This window comes from Macaca thibetana, chromosome 13, assembly GCF_024542745.1.
Source record: "Macaca thibetana thibetana isolate TM-01 chromosome 13, ASM2454274v1, whole genome shotgun sequence".
Taxonomy (NCBI): Eukaryota; Metazoa; Chordata; class Mammalia; order Primates; family Cercopithecidae; genus Macaca; species Macaca thibetana.
The window spans coordinates 6,527,863-6,548,522 of NC_065590.1; the positions used below are offsets into that span (position 1 = coordinate 6,527,863).

Consider the following 20,660-nt stretch of genomic DNA (forward strand, 5'->3'; position numbering starts at 1 on the left):
CACAGACAGAGGATTGAAACTTATGCTTCACAATCTCAAAGAACAGAATAGAATAAATATCTGGAAACTCCTAGAGTGCAGCTTTTGGCAGAAAATCAGGCAGAGCTGTTATGGCTGTTACTGATGTCCTTAAGTGCCACAGGCTAGAAATGTCATAGCTTGATGGTGTGGGAAGTCTTATAAAAAATATTTAAGTATTAGATGAGGGATCATCTCAGATGAACCCTTAACCTAAATCTAATCCTCGTAGTCAATCTCGTAGTTAATGATTGTGTAACATTCTATAAGGCTTAGAATTCTTTTTTTTTTTTTTTTTTTTTTTTTTTTGAGAGTTTTGCTCTTGTTGCCCAGGCTGGAGTGCAATGGCACGATATCGGCTCACTGTAGCCTCAACCTCCTGGGTTCAAGCGTTTCTTCTGTCTCAGCCTCCTGAGTAACTACGATTACTGGGATTACAGGGGCCCACCACCACGCCTAGCTAATATTTTGTATTTTTAGTAGACATGGGGTTTCACCATGTTGGCCAGGCTCCTGACCTCCACCCGCCTCGGCCTCCGAAAGTGCTGGGATTACAGGCGTAAGCCACCATGCCCGGCCTTATTCATAGCTTTTGAATACCTCTGATTGCATATAGCTACAGTCTAACAGGGCCCTTCATCTTTATTGAGGATCGTTTTGTTCTCACAAAATCCATTGTAAGGATCTATCCCATGCCACAAAAAGGAAGAGGTGAAGAAAGCTGGTAGAGTTGAGATGCCCCCTTGGAAGGTGAAGTGGTCCAGATTATTATTGAGAATATAAAAACAATGACCAAAGAAACAGTGCAAGATTTTAAATGCACACAAATACTTAGAAAAATACTCTCCTCTGGCGTATCAGATGTAAAAACAAAACAAACAAATAAGCTTTAAAGAGTCAAGGCTTGAAGAAAGTGTAGATTCATTGCTATTAGGTGGTCTGTGTGAGTATTAAGTATGATTCATCTTTTGAGGAAGTTAGATATTTTAAAATGAAGGAAAAAGAAGTAGATAGGGTTATTTCATCTTAATTCAGGAAATACATTTTTGGGACTTTTTTCGTCAATCCACTTTGGGGATGATTATTTGGAATAATTTGTTTAAGATTCATGAGACTGCCGTAGAAAGTATTGTTTTTTTTGTCACTAGTGTATGATGCATAAAAGCTCTTCTTCATACTTTTTCAAGAATTACCTTACCATGAACATTCTTGACCTTTTAAATATACATCTGAATGTTTAGATTATAAACCTGAACTGTACTGCGTTATGTTAGACTATTTGACCAAAAACGTATTTTCTACCACAAAAAAAGTCCAAAAGGAATTAATTACAACTTCAATTGTATTCAAGATCAGTCTTAGTGGTTCTTTATATCTGTGATTTACGTATCTTCAAAGAGAGTCTTCAGTGTCTTTGGGACTGTAATGGGCATTCTAGACTAAGAGGAGCTTGTTCAGACACTTAAGATTTGGGACCAATGCTTTCAATGACTTCATAGCCATTCCATCTTCTTTCTACTTCTGCGGATTACCCAACAGCAATAATGATAATCTGAGCCAGCTCCTGATACTTCTCTCTATAGTCAGGAGAAGGTCAGCTATTTTTTGATCCCCATGGGAGAAAGACAGCTCCTCAATCACTATCTTAAAATAGCCTGCAATTCTCAGCTGCTGGGCTGGAGTCCCTCCAGGGGAGAGCAAAGGGAATATGAATCCTGCCGGCGGGGCGTGAGTGAGAAGCCACCAAAACACGAGCTAGGACAGCCTTCTCAAGAAGATTCTGCCGACTCAAAAATATTATTCTTTTTTTTTTTTTTTTACTGTTGTTTCTGAGAAACTAGGGGTCTTACCATTTTAAAATTTCGTATTTTATTTAAAAGGAAACCAGTGAATTGAAAATGAGACTAAATATCGCTATCTTCTTTGGAGCTCTCTTTGGTGCTTTGGGGGTATTACTCTTTTTGGTGGCTTTTGGATCGGATTATTGGCTTCTTGCAACCGAAGTGGGGAGATGTTCAGGTGAACAGAATGTGAGTCTCTTCTTCAAAATAGTGATGCACATGGTAGTTAGGAAGATAGTCTTATGTATGCTCTTGAAACCAGAGAGTAGTAGTGGAGTGTCTGTTTCTTCATAGAAGAGATATGTAGAAAGCTACGGAGCTTTGTTATTTGGGATAAAATACATGTCCTTAAAAAACTTCCTGGCTGTAATGATTTTGATTCTATTTCTCGTACTGATGGCAAGTTACTTCATCTTGTTCTGTTCAGATAGAGAACGTCACTTTTCACCATGAAGGGTTCTTCTGGAGGTGTTGGTTTCATGGGATTGTGGAAGAGAATGACTCCAGTATTTGGAAGTTCTGGTACAGTAAGTACAATTCAGCTTTATTTTCCCCCTTGTCTTTAAAATAAAAATGAACAATTTCTTACATAGTATATGTCACTTTGAGAGGACTGGATTGTGAGTTACAGAATCTCAATTAGATGTCTTTAAAAGGTTCATCATGTCGAGATTCCTTTTCAGTAAGTAGACATGGCTATAGGAATAATTATTTTATCTTTTAGCATAAAACAGGAGTCTGAATATTTTTGGCAAAACTGAATTATCCAGTATTTCTCTGCTCCTATTTAGAATACACTAACTCTAACAAACAGAACAGGTACTGTCTATAGCATTTTTTCAAGTGTCTGTGAATACTATGTTGCAAATAAATGAGATGTTTTTGCTATCAGCCCTTGAAATCTCAAATGTAAAAATCCATAAATAGAGATGTATTATTTTATATTCATAGCGTCAAAGTTAACAGTATCTTTTTTTTAAAAAAAAAGATAATTACCAGCAATGGCAGATGAAAGCTTATATTATTTGAGCTTTAACCAAGTTTGTTGGCACTATCAAGAAATGCGTTGCTTTTGATGTTTGTGTTCTCATTGAAACTTTAAAGTCACTTTTTAAGGTAGCGTAACTTTTAAAAACTATAATGCATTCCTTCAATTGTGTTCTTCATATTGAATTATTCTTTGAAAATCCATTTATTGAAAATAGCTAGCACTTATTTCATTGTATTCAACAATGAAAGAGCTGTTTATTAGCCTAAAGTTTATTGAGAATTGAAATTATTAGTCTTCTTATCAAAAATCAAAGTATGGTATGTACATAATAGTCAGGATTTTGGAATATTTAATAAAAATAGGAGGTCCCTGAAAACTTAAGCAAGCTGGTGGTAAGTTGGCATATATAAGGAACAAAGTAGTGATGAAGCCGCCTTTTGAGGCAAGTACCTGATAGACTATCTTACAGTGGATTTAGGGGCAGGAGAGTAAGCATACAACTTGCCAGTGGAAATGATTTAGACTTTGGTAAAGGAAAGTAAGTCAGACTGTGCAAGAGGAAGATTTTGCCAAAGACTTTGAGAAAGAAAGAATATTTCAATATTTCAGTCCACCTTAAAGTGTACGTACCAAAATTTTAAGTTTTCAGACAACTTAAAAGTACCTTCTTGTGACGTTTTCAAATATTAAAAATTTATTTGAATTATTGTATAACTTATCATTTGCATTCTTACCTAAAATAAAATGGATGTAGAAGAAATTTTTTTTATTAATTTAAACTAATCAAGGTTAAACTTAAGTTTATTAGATTTTTAAAACAATTATTTTTTAATCCCTACTGTGTGCTAGACACTGTTAGGTACTAAAGAGTATGTGAAAATAGATGAAATGTGGTACCTTAAATCGCAAGGTGATATAAAGGGCATTTGCATTTATTCCATTGAATTATGTCATGTAGCTAGATGTTCTGGATGAATCTACCTTCCAAGTCTCATGTGCATCTTGATATGAGTTTCCTAGAAGGCCCTCCTCACAACAATTCTCTGAATTTGCTGATGGAACCGGTAGTTTTATTTTGCTTGTGTAACCCTTGTGCTCTGTATTTCTGTTCCATTAAGGATGAGTCATCACTGAGTTTTTCAATAACAGGTGCCATTTTTTTGTTCTCCTTCCTAGCCAATCAACCACCATCCAAGAACTGCACACATGCTTACCTGTCTCCATACCCCTTCATGAGAGGCGAGCACAACTCGACCTCCTATGACTCTGCAGTTAGTAAGTACCTTCTGTCCTCAGCCTACCTCTGAAAGGGTTTTATCTTTCTGAAGGATGCCCAGATCAAAATTGTTGAGAGCAATTAAAAAGCAATTTAAGACCTGTAATTTCAACTTTTTTGATCTGTTAGATTAAAAAATGTTATTTTTAATGTGCCATTTATAATTTTAAAGAACATAACTTTGATCTAAAAGTAAAGTCATTGTAATTTACTAGCTGCCTATTAAAGTATTTTAAAATGTGCTTTCCCATATGAAGATAGTAATATTTATTAAGAAGAACTGCTTCTTAAGGTTTTAACAGACCTAAAATGAGTCCTACAGTTGAAAATATTGTAATATACATCATACTTCTAAAACTTTTTTGTAATCATTACACATGAGAATATAACAGATAAATATATATAATATGTATATAACACATATATATGATATAAATATATAGTTACGCTACTGTTTTCATACAAAATGACTGAACTCTGTGTGTGTAATATCCCATAGGAGAAAGACAGACAGATATCATTAACTTAAAATCACATTAAGAACATGAAATTTGTAATAACTTGCTCAGGGTTGGTACAGACTATCAATGTCATATATAGAACAGAAAATTGTTTTTCAAAAAGAATAGCTATTATATTTAATGTTCTCAATAAATTAATATTAGTCAAGGTTCTCCAGAAAAAAGAGAAACAGTAGAACACATAAATATATATTATATACACACATATAGGTATATACATATGCATGTACACATACACACATACACTTAGAGTGAGAGAGAGTGATTACGAGGCCTAGTAAGTCTGAAGTCTACAGGGCAATTGGCAGGCTGGAGATTCAGGTCAGAGCTGATGCTGCAGTCTCCAGTCTGAAGGCTGGAGACTCCAGTAGAATTTTTCTTCTGCAGTCTGGAAGCTGACTTTCTTCTTTCTCAAGAAACCTGTTTTTTCTCTTTAGATCTTCAGCTGATTGGATGAGGCCCAATCATAGTGTGGGGTAGGGAGTAATCTACTCTACTCAAAGTCAAGGAATTATAAGTGCTCATTGCATCTAAAAATACCTTTACAGCAATATTAAGCTATTATTTTACCCAACAACTTGGCACCATAATCCAACCTAGTGGATATATGACAATAACCATCACAGAACTCAACACATCTTTACATGTAACTACTTTTCATCTTTCTGTTAAATATGTAATTCTATACATTATAATTTTGTTTTAGTTTTGTCAAAGAATGTAGCATTTGCTTGTATTACATCATGAATAGGACACTTATGAAGAGAGTATGAGATCTGGATAGGGAAAGAGGTGAGCTGACCCGCAGCTGTGCTTGTCCACCAGGGTTCCTTGGGTTCGAAGGACTGGGACCACTTTCCTTGAAAACATGTGTGGTATGGATGCTCCTTCCCATTAAAAGCTGCAGAAGGCACCTCACTCACATTTGTCAAAACCTTGGTGTCATGTGGAACGGACTTAGAAGTATACAAGCCTACCTGTCACTAGTAAGAGAAGAGATGGATGGCATAGGAAAGAATAGGAGAAACTCTTTTGTTTTACAGACAAGTTACAAAACGATGCTCCTTCCCCAACATTCTTACTTTTATAAAATGAACTGAAAAGTAATACAAGGTTGGCTTTCCAGAACGTTAGGTATTAGCATAAATATTAGTATTGTTGTTATGCATATAATGAGGTCCTGTGATAAGATATGTATTGTAGGCACCGTATATTTTAAAATGATCACATATTTGAAAAGCCTTTGCTTCAGGGAGATAGTGGAGAACTTGAAAAACAAAGTAATGTCATCTGTGCATAATAATTATGATGGAGATGGATTGTAAATACGTGTCAGAAAAATTGTACTGCAATTACGCTTAGAATTATTATGTAGCACTGCGTTTAATTAGTGTGTCACTTTTTTGATCTAGTGACAAAACCAAATCCAATTTTTTTAAATGATCAAATTCCTCATTGGCGCACATACTGGAACTCATTTACTTTCAGAAACTTTGTCAATCACTAGGTAAACATGATTGAGACGTGCAAAGATGTGTTCTACAACAGAAATGCTATACTCAAGTTTCATTCATCATCATCATAATGTACAAGGAAATTTGATATTACGTTTGTTAAATTTGTGGGGTTTTTTTGTTTGTTTCTTTCTTGCATCCAAGAGAAAGGTATAGATTTCATCGGAAGCTTTGTACCTGACTTTTCAGTATAGTTTCCTAGTTAATGAGACTACATATCCTTCACTACGCTTGAGAATCACTATTAAGTTTCATGTAGCTTCACAATTACCCAACATCAGATACTTGCCAGGTCACCTTTGGTAAATTGAAAGTATCATTTATAAATTCTGATGTATTGTGGCCTGGCAAAGTATTGGTGAAATGGCTTTGTAGTGTCCTGAGCTTTTACAATTGCAGTTAGCCAACATTGAATTCAGTGAAAATAATATAGTGGGTGTATGATTTTTCTGGAGTAACAATTTTAGAATTATAGGACACTACCAATGAAATTATCCTTTTATAATAAGGAGACTGGGAATTAGAGAAATCATGTGATTCTGTCTTCATACAGCTGCTTATTGGCAGAACCAGTGCAAAGAACCAAGTCTGGCTTTTGTTTTGTTGATAATCTAATAAACTGCAGCGAATGAAAAGGCTAATTGTAGTGCATACTATTAAAAAATATAGGTCTTTTATTTATATCTTTACAAAATAACAAATTAAACTTCCATTGGCTCTTTCTGCCTTTATATTCGAAGCTGACTTGTGTGTATAATCAGGCCTAATTCAGTGTTTTCTTTCATTTAAAAGAATCTCAAATACATATTCTGAAATTCAGTTATCCTCAAATCTAGTTATTTGAATGACTGGCCAAGCCTGGTGAAGGTGGTCTAATTCGCAGAATTGCTTTTGAGGTAGGCTTCTGTACTTCTAAGTCCATTAAACAATTCTGTTACCTTTGGAGACTTGTCAGAGTCTAGATTTTCTGGTTTGTTTCATGTTTACATTCAGTCACAGTTCACTTGCTTGGCATCATTTGGCAATGATGTACTGAACAGAAATGAATATTCAAGACAATTCCACCCCGAGTGAATTAATTTTTTGCTTTCTCAGTGTCCCCGTAGCCTTTGATGACCCCTCTATCAGTGCTCATTATGCTTAACTGCAATTGTTTGTTTACCTCACTTCCTACATTATGTATTCGAGCTCTCCAAAGCATAGTTCCTGGTAATTACTAGATGCTTAAAAATATGTCTAGAATGACTTTATGCAAAATTACAGTTACTGTTTTCAGCAATAAACTAGTTTGATTTTATTTTTCCAAGTGGAAATGTTTATAAACTCAATTGCATACTTTTCATTTCTTCTGAAGCAGAATGCGATGAACAGTTTCAGCTTTTCTTGATGAGTGGGAACAAATACGTACTTACAGGGATGAGCTCTCTGACCTTCTTTAAGGTCGTCCGTCTCAGTATCTGTCCCCTTGCCTCAGGACCTGTGTATATGCCCTAAACTTCCCCAAACGGTGTTCCTCTCTTCCTTCCTCCTCCTCTGTTCATTTTTCTAACAGAGCAGGTTTATCCCTCCAGCCAGTTCAAGCTTCAGTTTCCCAAGGAAGACTTCCTTACCTGCCCCCTACCCTACTGGTACCTGCGCTGGGCCATGCTCTCCTTTATAAAACCCAGTCTTTAATCTGATAATTCGTAGCACGGTTTTAAACTATGTACTCATGTACTTATCTTGTTCATGTACTTTCTTTCCAGTTCAATCCTAAGCTCCATGAGAGTGGGGGCCTTGTATGTTTGGCTCTCTATTGTATCCACTGTGGACCAAAAGCTGAATGCACGTTTTGGGGAGACTTCATTATCACACTGTACTGTGGTATGAATACTGATGCCCTAAGTCACTATTGATGTGCAGAATTTCTTTAGCCCTTTACTAAATTGACCTACACTTTAAAAATTTAAAATTTTTTTAAAAAAATTTGTTTGGCCAGATATGGTGGCTCACGCCTGTAATCCCAGCACTTTGGAAGGCTGAGATGGGCAGATCACTTGAGGTCAGTTAGAGACCAACCTGGCCAACATGGTGAAATCCTATCTCTACTAAAAAAAAAAAAAAAAAAAAAAAAAAAAAAAAAAAAAAAAAAAAAATATCACACATACACACAAAATTAGCCAGGCAGGGTGGTGCACACCTGCAATCCCTACTACTCGGGTGGCTGAGGCATGAGAATTGCTTGAACCTGGGAGGCAGAGGTTGCAATGAGCTGAGATCATGCCCCTGCACTCCAGCCTCGGCAACAGAGCAAGACTCCAGCTCAAAAAAAAATTTTTTTTTTTTTGCATACTTTCTGTAATTTTTGGTCTTCCACGTTGTTTTCACCTGCCAGCTGTCTTTTGCTTTTATTGTCAATGTTTATTTATCTAGTACTATTTTCTGGTCTTCTTTCACCCTTATAAAAGTGTAAGCTGAAGTGAATGATGTGAGGCTACAAGCAGGGGGGCTACAAGCGAGGCAAGATGTTAATTGGTAATGCATTAGGCTGCAAGTAACAGAAAACAAACTGTAGCTCAAAAGGTTATTTTTCTTCTGGAACAAGAGGGTCAGAAGCACCTTCCACAATGATGCTGCCAGGAACCCAGGCTCTGTCAACTATTTCTTCTACCATCCTTGGAGATGGATAGTTACCTTCATGCTCTTTCATTCTGAGGAAAGTGGAAGTGCTCCTAGAATTTAACAGTCAGTTTCTGCCCATGTTTTATTTATCAGAACAATGTCACGTATCCCTGTGGTTGGTACACATTGTTTTGGGCTGTCTAGCAACATAGAAGGGAAATGGAGAAAGCCTGGGAGTGAATGAAAATCAAAATCATTCAGTGAATCAATATCATCAGGGGTTGAACAAAGGTGGGACCATAAAAATGGAAAGGAAATAAAGAATATAATTGATATGTGAGGAGTTCACATGTAAAATTGGTAGCCAAACGAAAAAGAGCTGGAGGGATCAAGGATGATGAAGAAGTTCCCTTTTCAAATAGGTGTAATACAGTTTAAATAACATACAGTAAAAAAGTAATGTGGACATGTACCTTCAAACAGTAAGTATTATTTTAGTGGGTTTTTAATCCTTTCATATGCATATTATATTATGTTTTAATCGTCATAAATACATGTCCATCTTGCTTTTCTATTTTTATAGAAAACATTTCCCCGTGTATTTACTTTGATTTCTTAAATTTTCAACATGTTAGTTGCTACCTCTACATCAAAAATAATTCTATATATGTAGTATTTTTTAAAAATAATTTGTATTTATTCTTTGGGTTATATTTCCAGAAGTGTGAATAGTGAATCAAAACATAGGAATAAGTTTTCTTTGGCATTGTTATTGTGCCATACTATAAAATTGCTTGCCAACTGGTACTAAACTGTGAATTACTTTCAACTAAGAAAATTTGGTAAGGTGGACAGAAATCTGAGGGTTAAGAGGGGGCATGTTTTGAAGTAGAGCATGGCGATTTACTTTGGTTTGGACGTATTAAATTTGAGTTGATGGTGGAGTAACAGTTTGTAATAATTCAGCAAGTAACTTGATATGCAAAACTGATTTTCCTTAAAGTCATTAATTATCATAGTTGATATTGATGAGAAATTGCAGAGGTGATTTTTGATATCAAATATAATCTTTAAGGAAAACAATTGTAGGAAAGAAGACAGTAAAATATCAATTATTCTTAGGGGAAGAAGGGAAGAAGAAAGGCAGCCCACAAATGAGGGAGAGAAAGAAGCATTAAGTAACAAGTCAGTGAGCAGTCTGATGCATTTTCTTGGGAAGAAGGCCGTGATCTTCAATGTCAAATGCAGAATGAATGGACATGAGAAGCAGGCAGGAAGGAATTGGGTCATAAGCCAATGATGTAAAAGTTCTTGGGGCCTAGTAGCTCCATCTTCTCCAAGGGCTCAGCTACAGACACCCATTAAAGGCTCCTTGTTCCAGGCACCTACTTCTATCCTAAATCCACCTAAGGCTTCCAGATCATCTGCTGTGTATCCCACCCCGGTTCACTGCCCATTCTCTTAGGTAGGACCTGAGGACTCTTTCCTCTTTACTCTACAATGCCCTTCCTCCCTCAGGGATCCCATTCCATTTTCCTACACATTTTGTCACCTGAGGATCCTCCTGAGAGCCAAACCCTACCTCAGGCTTCCTCCTTTCTTCTCTTCTCACAGGAAGAGAGGTCAGACAGCAGTGATCTCACAAAGAGGTGGTATCAGAATGATGGGAATGTGAAACCACACGCTGGGATGCTTGGGGAGTGAGTAGTGAGGAAGCGGAGACCTTTTCAATCAGCCAACACGGCGGCTTGGAATAGCCACCAACAGAGCACAGCATGGTGGAGGATACAGCGTCCTTATACAGACAGCCACATCCACACACAACTACTTGCTTTACCATACAAGGCAAAATAAAATACAAACACGAATGTCCTGACATTTGACAGTTTGAAACAGCCCAGGAAGAATTAAGATTTGAGTCTAGAGTTTATATAAATGTAAAATCTTAAATAATTTAGGAGGCACATCAACCTGTTGTAGGTACCTAATCTCATTGAGATACCCCCACCTCAGCCGCCACCCTGGCTTACAGATCGATCACTCTGTTGTAGCTGGGTCTTATTTATCAGTTTTTTGGGTGTTCGTATATGGTGATTCTGGACATTGTCCTAAATACAGCAAATCATTCCAGATACTTCCACTCTATTTTAGTTAGCTAGAAAAAAACTACACACCATAAAATTTAATGAAAAATGCTATTTAGTCTCCTTTTCCCGTAAGTGTCAAGTACTTAGATATTTGGAAATGCCTAACATCAACTTAATTTCCCGGTATTGGTTCAGACATTTGGGATCACACAGCCATGACCACAGACACAGTATCACATTACAGGAGTGGCTGCAGTTCCCGAATAACAGCTGACTTTCATCTGGGACCCCAGCCCAGGCTCCCTTGCATGCAGGCTTGGGGCTGCTCCCAGGGTGGCTCACTGGGCTTCCACATGCCCTAGCTCTTGAGGGTAGAGTTGGCTTGAAAGTTCTAGGGCACAACATCAAGGCTGTACTTAAAACTCACTTTTTTTCAGAGGGTGCCATTTCGTGTTCTGTACAATTTATTTGTGGGCTTCTCAGAATTGGTTGGCAATTTATGTAATATCCCTGCAATAATGGGAGGCAATTGCTTCCTGAAAACAAGACCTGTGATTATCCCAGCAGCATGGCCTGGGTTCCCTTCGCCAAGGGCAGGCTTCCACCTCCACAGAGGCTTCAGTGATCCCTGAAAATGCCTGCCACGCTCAGAAGCAGAAATCTCCTCTCACGCTAGGAACTCCTGATGCGTACAACAGGATTTCTTATCCTTGGCACTATGGACATTGGGGCCAGATAATTCTTTGTTGTGGGACTGTCCTGTGTATTGTGGGATATTTAGTGGCACCCCTTGCCTCTACCCAATAGATCCCAGTTATGAGAACTAAAAATGCCTCCAGACATTGCGAGGCGTCCTGGGTGTGGGTGGCCACAAAATCACCCTCTAATGAGAATCACTGAGGCCATCTAGACATTTAGTCCCAAAACTTCTAACCCAGGCCCAGGATCTTCTTTGAAATTATACTTATACTGCTTATACCTTGTGCTGAGCTCCAGGTCTGGGCCCGAACACCACACAAGAATAGCTTCCTTCCACTGCCTTCTTTCATGCAGGGTATACAAACCCCAAAGGAGCAGGGAGCTGTCTGGACCTCTCTTATCTTGAAGCGTTATTGCTTCTGCCTGAAACTTTGGACCTTTCCGTGGGAGAAAGCATCAATTAGAACCAGGGAAAAGCAATTTTTGAGTGCCTGCTGTATACTAAGCACTGTTCTGGATGCTTCAGAATCAGCCCTAAATTCTTGCCCTCATGGGACTTTAATTATAGCGGGGAGGCTAAAGTAAACAGTCAGTCAAGTACTTCGAAGAAAGTAAAAGATGCGAGGGGTGTGTATGTGTGGAGGGGAATTCCACGCTAAGTAGGGTGACCAGGGCGGCCTCATCAACAGGTAAGGTTTGTTTTGAGGTAGACATCCCTAGGTTGAATGTGGTCCTGCCATCCCATAAGCTGTTTTGGAAGCTCCTCTAGTCCTTCTTTCGGAGACTAGATGGTGCTGCAGAGTGTTTAGCACAGGGACTGGCTCATGGTAAGGGTTCTATGGGGGTACAAGCTGGGCTTCCGGTCTGCATTCCTCACCTGGTGCCATCACTTTGGCTAAGAGCACTCGGGCAGGCTTCTTAATCTCCACAAACTGGTGTGTAAAAGGGAGATAAGAATAGTTTCAACCTCACACAGTTGTTTTCAAAATGAAAAGATATCATAATACAAATGCTTGGCAGAGTCGTTGCCATGTAGTTGGTATTCAATAAATGCCAGCTATTCTTATGATGATACACCAATTTAGAGCACCAAAAATAAGACATCGTTAGGGCACATAAATTCATCATAGCTTCTCCAAACACTTTCTGCTGTCTGAAGGGTGTGTGTGTGTGTGTGTGTGTGTGTGTGTGTATCTGTGTGTGTGTGTGTGGCCACATAAGGCATTTGGCAGACTTCCCAGCCAAGAGCTAGTGCTTCATAGACACATGTTCATTATTGGTCATTATCACTGTCATCCTAGTACATGGTAGTTAATATTATGTCATCTGTACTGACCAAGATATGCCACTCTTTAGCTGGTAATTGTGATTAACATTTACTCAACAGATATTTTTTAAGCACATACTATATATGCCAGACACTTATTGTAGGTTCTGGGAAACAGTAGTCAAAAAAAAAAAAAAGGGATAAAAGTTCCTGCTCTCATGGGGCTGACATTTGGGTGAGGGGAGTCAAAGGAAGCAACATAGCTTGGTGGATTACACGGTAGTTACAAGATGACACGTGCTCTGGAGAAACCTAAGACATGGACAGGGCTGGAGACGAAGGGGGTGGACAGAAATAAGAACTCCATAATGTGGCCAGAGGAAAGCACATCTCTGACATTGGAGTGGAAACCAGAAGAAAGCAAAGGAGTGAGCCATGTGGTGAGAAGAAGGGTGTTCAAGACAGAGGGAACATCAGATGCAAAGGCTCAGAGGTCAGGGCATACTTGGTGGGTGACAACAACAGAGGAGAAGGTGGGCAGCTGGCGAAGAGCAAGTGAGGGGAGCATAGAAGACATGGTCAGAGAGGCAACTGGGGAAGCTGAGCTATTGAAAAGACATCGGCTCATTCTCTGAATGAGGTGAGAGGGGAAACTAACGAGTGCTTCCAATCTGACATGTTATACAATAAACTCTCCAGCTTGTTGTATCATTAGCAGCCTATGGAAAGGCAAGGGAGGAATCAGAGAGTCCAGTTAGGGGACTTGATGTATTCCAGACGACTAGGACCAGGATATTAGGAGGTAAAAATGTGTCTCATCTAACATAGTCCTATTAAAATTATTTAACCACCATAAGGGAATCTATCAAATGGACATCGCCCGTAAAAAACAAAACAAAATAAAACACCAAAAAAACTGTGTATGTATGGATTGCTGTGTACTTTAAAATATCAGTTCTGGATTTTTTTTTTAATTTTGGACTTTTTAAAAAACTATTTCATTTTAGAAATTTTTAAATTTTCACAGAAGTAAAGAGTATAAGGAACTTATATGTTACCATCACACAAATTTAATAATTATCAACATATCTTATTTATACATCTATATAAATCTCTGTAAATAAATCCACACTGAATTATTTTAAAGCAAATTCCAAACATCATATACTTTCTACCATAAATATGTCCATATGTATCTTTACAGATTCTGCACTCTCTGATGTTTTTTAAACTCTTTTTTCTTTCTTTCTTTCTTTCTTTCTTTCTTTCTTTCTTTCTTTCTTTCTTTCTTTCTTTCTTTCTTTATTTCTTTTTTCTTTCTTCCTTCCTTCCTTCCTTCCTTCCTTCCTTCCTTCCTTCCTTTTTCTTTCTTTTCTTTCTTTCTTTCCTTCTTTCTTTCTTTTCTTTCCTTCTTTCCTTCTTTCTTTCCTTCCTTCTTTCTTTCCTTCTTTGTTTCCTTCCTTCTTTCCTTCTTTCTTTCCTTCTCTCTTCTCTTCTCTTCTCTTCTCTTCTCTTCTCTTCTCTTCTCTTCTCTTCTCTTCTCTTCTCTTCTCTTCTCTTCTCTTCTCTTCTCTTTGACAGAGTCTCGCTCTGTAGCCCAGGCTGGAGTGCAATGGCGCTATCTTGGCTCACTGCACCTCCACCTCCCGGGTTCAAACAATTCTCCTGCTTCAGCCTCCCAAGTAGCTGGGATTACAGGTGCATGCCACCATGACGGCTGGCTAATTTTTTTTGTTGTTGTTTTGTTTGTATTTTCAGTAGAGATGGGATTTTGCCATGTTCACCAGCCTGGTCTCAAACTCCTGACCTCAGGTGATCCACCTGCTTCGGCCTTCTAAAGTGCTGGGATTGCAGGCGTGTGCCACTGTGCCCGGCCATTTTGAAATAATACACGTTTACAGGTGGTTGCAAAAATAGTACAGAGGACCTCATGCCCCACTCTCCCGGTTTCCTTCATCGGTTACATCGCTGTAATGCAATATCCACACCAGGAAACTGACATGGGTACCATGCGTGTGTGTAGTTCTGTGCCATTTATCTCATGTGTACATTCATGTGAGATCGCTACCCCTAAAATGATGCAGAACTATTTCATCCACACAAAGATCTCCCTCATGTTACCTCTCATAGTCACTTCCCCAGCCATTTCTCACCTTCTGCAACCACTAATCTGTTATCCATGTCTATCATTTTGTCATTTGAGAATGTTATAGAAATGAAATCGTACAGTGTGTGACCTTTTGAGACTGGCTTTTTTCTAAACTTATACCCTTGAGATCCATCCAAGTTGTGGCATGCATCAATAGTGATTTCTATTTATTGCTAAGTAGTTTGTTCAACCATTCACCTGTTGTAGGGCATTTTGGTTATTTCCAGTTGGGGCTATTACAAAGATTGTGTACGGCTTTTGTATGGACATAATTTTACATTTACCCAGGATGAATGCCCAGAAGTACAATTGCTGAGTCATACGGTAAGTAAATGTATAGGTTTTTTAAAAACTGCCAAACTATTTTCCAGAGTAGCTGTACCACTTTACATCCCCACTGACAATATATGAGAGATTTAGGTTCTCTGTATCCTCACCAGGTTTTCCAGTTGACGCTAGTTTTTCACTTTATTTTTTTAAATTAAAGTTTTTATTTTTTTGTCCCAAGGTTTTTTACTTTAGTCATTCTTATAGCTAGGTAGTGATATCTCAATTTGGTTTTAACTTACATTTCCTTAATGTCTAGTGATGTGAAACATCTTTTTGTGTTCTTAGCTGCCATCTGTATATCCTCATCAGTGAAATTTCATATCTTTTACTCATTTTCTCATTGGATTAGTTTACTTTTACATAGAGTTTTGAGAGTGCTTTATATATTCTAGATATGAATTCTTTTCAGTTATATGGTTTGCAATTTTCTCTCGTTATATCATTACATAGCATGGCTTTTCATCACCTTAACAGGAACTTTTGCAGAATAAAAGTGGTGAATGTTGGTAAAATTCAGTTTAATGATTTTTTAAAATAGTGCATGCTTTCAGTGTCACGTTTAAGGGCTGTTCACCATTTCTTGGGTCTTTTTTCTTTTCTTTCTTTTTTTTTTTTTTTTTTGAGATGAAGTCTCACTCTGTCACCCAGGCTGGAGTGCAGTGGCGCAATCTCGGCTCACTGCAAGCTCTGCCTCCCAGGTTCATGCCATTCTCCAGCCTCAGCCTCCCGAGTAGCTGGGACTACAGGTGCCCCCCACCACACCTGGCTATTTTTTTTTTTTTTGTATTTTTTAGTAGAGATGGGGTTTCACTTTGTGTTAGCCAGGATGGTCTCGATCTCCCGAGCTCGTAATCCGCCTGCCTCGGCCTCCCAAAGTGCTGGGATTACAGCCATTCCTTAGGTCTTAAATATTTTTCTCGCACATTTCCTTCTAAAAGTTTTATGAATTATACTTAAATTTCTGATACATTTTGAGCTAATTTTTGTATAAGATGTGAGTCTCACTCTTTTTTGAAGTTGTATGTCCAGTTGTTCTACCCCCTTTGTTAAAAAGACTGTCCTTCCTGCATTGAGTTGCTTTTGCATTTTTGTCAAAAAATAGTTGATCCTACTTGTATGGGACTAATTTTTAGATTCTAGATTCTGTTTAATTGATCTGTGTCTTTATTCCTCTGCTAGCACCACAGCAATTTAATTATTAATCTGTCTAGTAAATGTTGAAATTAGATAGTGATTTCTCTTATTTTCTTCTTTTTTCAAAAAAATTGTTTAGTCTAGATTGTTTTATTTAGTCTAGATTATTTGGCTTTCTGCATAAATTTGAGAATAATCTTGTCTACATATCTACAGAAAATCTTGCTGACACTTTGGCATGAGTCATATTAAACCCACTCGGGGAGAATTGGTATTTTCATTACGTTCAATCTTCTTATCCATGGACATGGTTTATCCCTCTGTTGATTTAGGTCTTCTTTGATTTCTTTCATCAGTGTTTTGCAGGTTTTAGCACACAAATACTATATGTTTTGTTACATTTCTATCCAATGAATCCATTTCTGGAGCAATTGTAAATAATATTGTATTTTACATTTCATTCTCCATGTGTTTATTGCTAGTATATAGAAATGAAATTCAGTTTTTTTTTTTAAAAAGAATAAGACTTTTAACAGCAGTTTTATATTTACAGAAAAATTGAGTAGAAAGTACAGAGGGTTCCCATCCCACCACCTACACAGTTTCTCCTATTATTAACATCTTGCTTTATCTTGGTACATTTGTTACAATTGGTGAGCCAACACTGATCCATTATTATTGACTAAAGTCAGTAGTTAACATGAGGATTCACTCCTTGTGTCAGGCATTGAATGCGTTTTGACAAGTGTATAATGGCATGTATCCACCATAGTATCATGCAGATTAGTTTCATTACCCTAAAAATCCTCAGTGTACTGTTTATTTATCCCTTTCTGCCCCCAAACCATGGCAACCACTGATCTTTTTGCTCCATAGTTTGACCTTTTTCAGAATGTCATATAGTTAAAGTCACACCATATGTAGGCTTTTCAGATAGGCTCCTTTCACTTAGTAATATGTATTTAAGGTTCCTCCATGTCTTTCCATGGCGTGATAGCTCATTTCTTTATTGTGATAAATAATGTCTCATCAGTGCGTGTATCATTATTTATGCATTCATCTACTGAAGCACGTCTTGGTTGCCTGTAAACTTTGGCAATTATTATTAAATCCGCATTTGTGTGCAGGTTTTTGTGTGGACATAAATTTTCACCTTTAGGGTAAATGCCAACGAGTGCGATTTCTGGATCATATGGTAAGAGCATGCTTAAAGAAGCTGCCAAGTGGTCTTCCAAAGAGACCATACCATTTTGCATTCCCACCAGTAATGAATGAGAGTTATTGTTGTTCTGTATCCTTGTCAGCATTTGGTGTTATCAGTGCTTTTGGACTTAGGCATTCAAATAGGTGTGTAGTAGCATCTCATTGTTTTAATCTGCAGTTCTCTAATGACATATGATATTGAACATCTTTTCTCATGCTTATTTACTATCTGTATTTCTTCTTTTGTGAGGCTTCTGTTCAAATTCTCCCAGTTTCAAATTGGATTGTTTGGTTTTTTTATTCTTGAATTTTAAGATTTCCTCGCATATTTTCAGTACCAGTCCTTTATTGGATACATGTTTTACAAAAAAAAAAAAAAAAAAATTCTCCCAGTTTGTGGCTTTTCTTTTCATTTTCTTAACAGTGTCTTTCACAGAGCAGAAATTTTAAATTTTGATAAAGTTCAATTTGTCTTTTTTTTTTTTTCTTGGGTGATGCTTTTTATATTGCATCTAAAAAAATCATTACCCAACCAAGAGTCCTTAGAGTTTCCCTTATTTTCAAGGAGTTTTATGAGTTAGCATTTTACATTTAGATCTATGACTTGAGTCAAATTTTGTGAAAGGTATAAGAGCTGTGTCTAGGTTCATTATTTTGCATATAAATTTTCAATTGTTTCAGCACCATTTATGGAAAAAACTACTTTCTCCATTGAATTCCCTTTGCCTCTTTGTCAGATTAGTTGATTATACTTGTGTAGGTCTCTTTCTGGGCTCTCTTTTCTGTTCCATTGATCTATTTATTGTTTTACCAATACTACAATTCCTTTGTTATTCTAGCTTGATAGTAAGTATTGAAGTTGGATTGTGTCAGCCTTCTGTCTTTGTTTTTCTACTGCGATAGATTTTTAAATGTTTAGCTTGCTTTCCTGCAAATATGCTGAATTTACTTATTAGTTCTAGGAAATTTCTGGAGATTTTTGGATATTTCCTACGTAGATAATCAAGTCATTTGCAAATAGGGACAATTTTATTTCTTTCTTAGTTAAATGTCTTTTATTTCCTTTTTTTTTTTTTTTTTTTTTTTTGCCTTATTGCACAGACCATGACTTCCAGTACTATGTTTCTGTCATTGATTTCTAGTTCATTCAATTGTGGGCAAAGAACACAATCCACGCAATTTCAATTCTTTTAAAATGGTTGAGATTTGTTTTACAGCTTGGGATACGATCAGTATTGGCATATGTTCCTTGGTACTTGAAAAGAATGCATGTTCTGTAGTTTTATTGTGTTCTATAAATGTCCATTAGTTAGATCCTGTTGGTTGATGATGTTGTCTAATTTTTCTATATATTTTCTAATTTGCTGTGTAGTTGTTCTATCAACTAGTAAGAGAGAGATGTCAAAGTCTCCAACTAAAATTGTGGATTTGTCTATTTCCCTTTTCAGTTCCATCAGTTTTTGCTTCACATATTTTATAGCTCTGTTCTTTTTTATACATACATATTTAGGATTGCTATGTCTTCTATGTCTTCTAAGTAGATTGAGCTTTTTATCAATATGTGATGCTTTTAGTAGTTTTCATTGTGGTGAAGTCTACTTGATCTTATATTAATATAGTGACTCCTACATTATTTTAATTAATATATGAATGATATAACACTTTTTCATTCTTTACCTTCAACTTATCTATATCACCAAATTTGAAGTGAGTGTCTTATAGACAATGTATAGTTGGGTGATTTTTTTAAAAAATCTGGTCTGGGAAGCTGTGCCTTTAGTTGATGTATTTAGACCATTTATATTTAACATTATTATTGATATGTTATGGCTTAATTCTATCATATTGATTTTTGTCTTCTGTATTTCTCTGCCTTCTTTTCCTGTCTTCCTAGGGGTTACTTGAAATATTTTTAGAATTCTATTTTGTTTTATCTATAGTGGTCTTGAGTGTATCTCTTTGTATAACTTCTGTAATCATCGGTTCAGCTATTACATCATAAATATATGTTATTATGGTCTATCGATGTTGACATTTACCAATGCAAGTAAAGTGCAAAACTTTACCTTCTTTATGTTCCTTTACCTTCTAGCAATTATAATTCTCACATATTTCTTCCATATATGTTGAGAACTGCATGCAACATCTTACTCTTTTTGCTTCAATCATCAAACATCCTTTAGAAAACTTAAGAGGAGGAGGAATATATATTATATTTACCCGTATTTTTACTCTTTCCATTGTTTTTGCCTCCTTTCTGGTGTTTTTCTATTATTTAGCTTTTGTTTAGAAAACTCCTTTTATCTTCTTAGTAATTCTGTTGGTGACAAATCTTAGTTTTCATTCATCTAAGGATGTCTTGATTTCCCTTTCATTCCTGAATTATATTTTTTGCTAGTTCTAAAGTTTGAGGTTAGCAATTTTTTTTTTCTTTTAGTGCTTGAAAAATGTTATGCCACTTTTTCCTGACCTTCCTGGTTTCTGATAAAATATCCACTGTCATTCAAGTGTTTTTTTCTTCTATATAAGATGTTGTTCCTCCATCCCTGCTTTCAGGAGTTTTCTTTGCCTGGGTTTTGAGAAGTTTAATTATCACATGTTTTGGTGTGTATTTATTTGTGTTTATCCTGTTTGGACTTTGCTTAGCTCCTCAAAACTTTAGATTTATGTCTTTTGATGACTTTGGAAATTTTCAGTCATTATTTCCTTGAATACTTTTTCAGCCCTGTCCTATTTCTTCTGCTTTTCTGAGATTTAAGAGAAATGAATGCCAGACCTTTTGTTATAATTCTAGAGATCTGTCAGTTCTTGTTCATTTTTTAAGTCTATTTTCTGTTTGCTTTTTAGATTGGATAATTCTCATTACTCAATCTTGAAGTTAACTTACTGTTTTCTCTGTCCTCTTCATTCTGTTATAAAACACATATGTTAAGGTTTTCATTTTAGTAATTATATCTTCTAATTCTAAAATTTCCATTTGGTTCTTCATACTTTCTATTTTTTTTTTAATGTGGTTCAAGGCCAGGTGT

The 20,660-nt window shown here is 36.7% G+C and overlaps 1 protein-coding gene across 2 annotated transcripts in view; it reads left to right on the plus strand.

The window, feature by feature from the left end:
• The window catches only part of TMEM182 (transmembrane protein 182), an 82,336-nt gene that overhangs the window by 23,713 nt on the left and 37,963 nt on the right, over positions 1–20,660 (plus strand). Inside the window, exons 1-3 of one of the 2 annotated variants that reach the window (XM_050754261.1) lie at positions 1,712–2,048; positions 2,287–2,386; positions 4,027–4,125. In XM_050754261.1, coding sequence (XP_050610218.1) covers positions 1,917–2,048; positions 2,287–2,386; positions 4,027–4,125 — 331 coding nt within the window. In that variant the 5' untranslated portion in view covers positions 1,712–1,916. Of the gene's footprint in view, positions 1–1,711; positions 2,049–2,286; positions 2,387–4,026; positions 4,126–20,660 lie in introns of those variants that run through there. The other variant, XM_050754262.1, reaches the window with a different exon arrangement.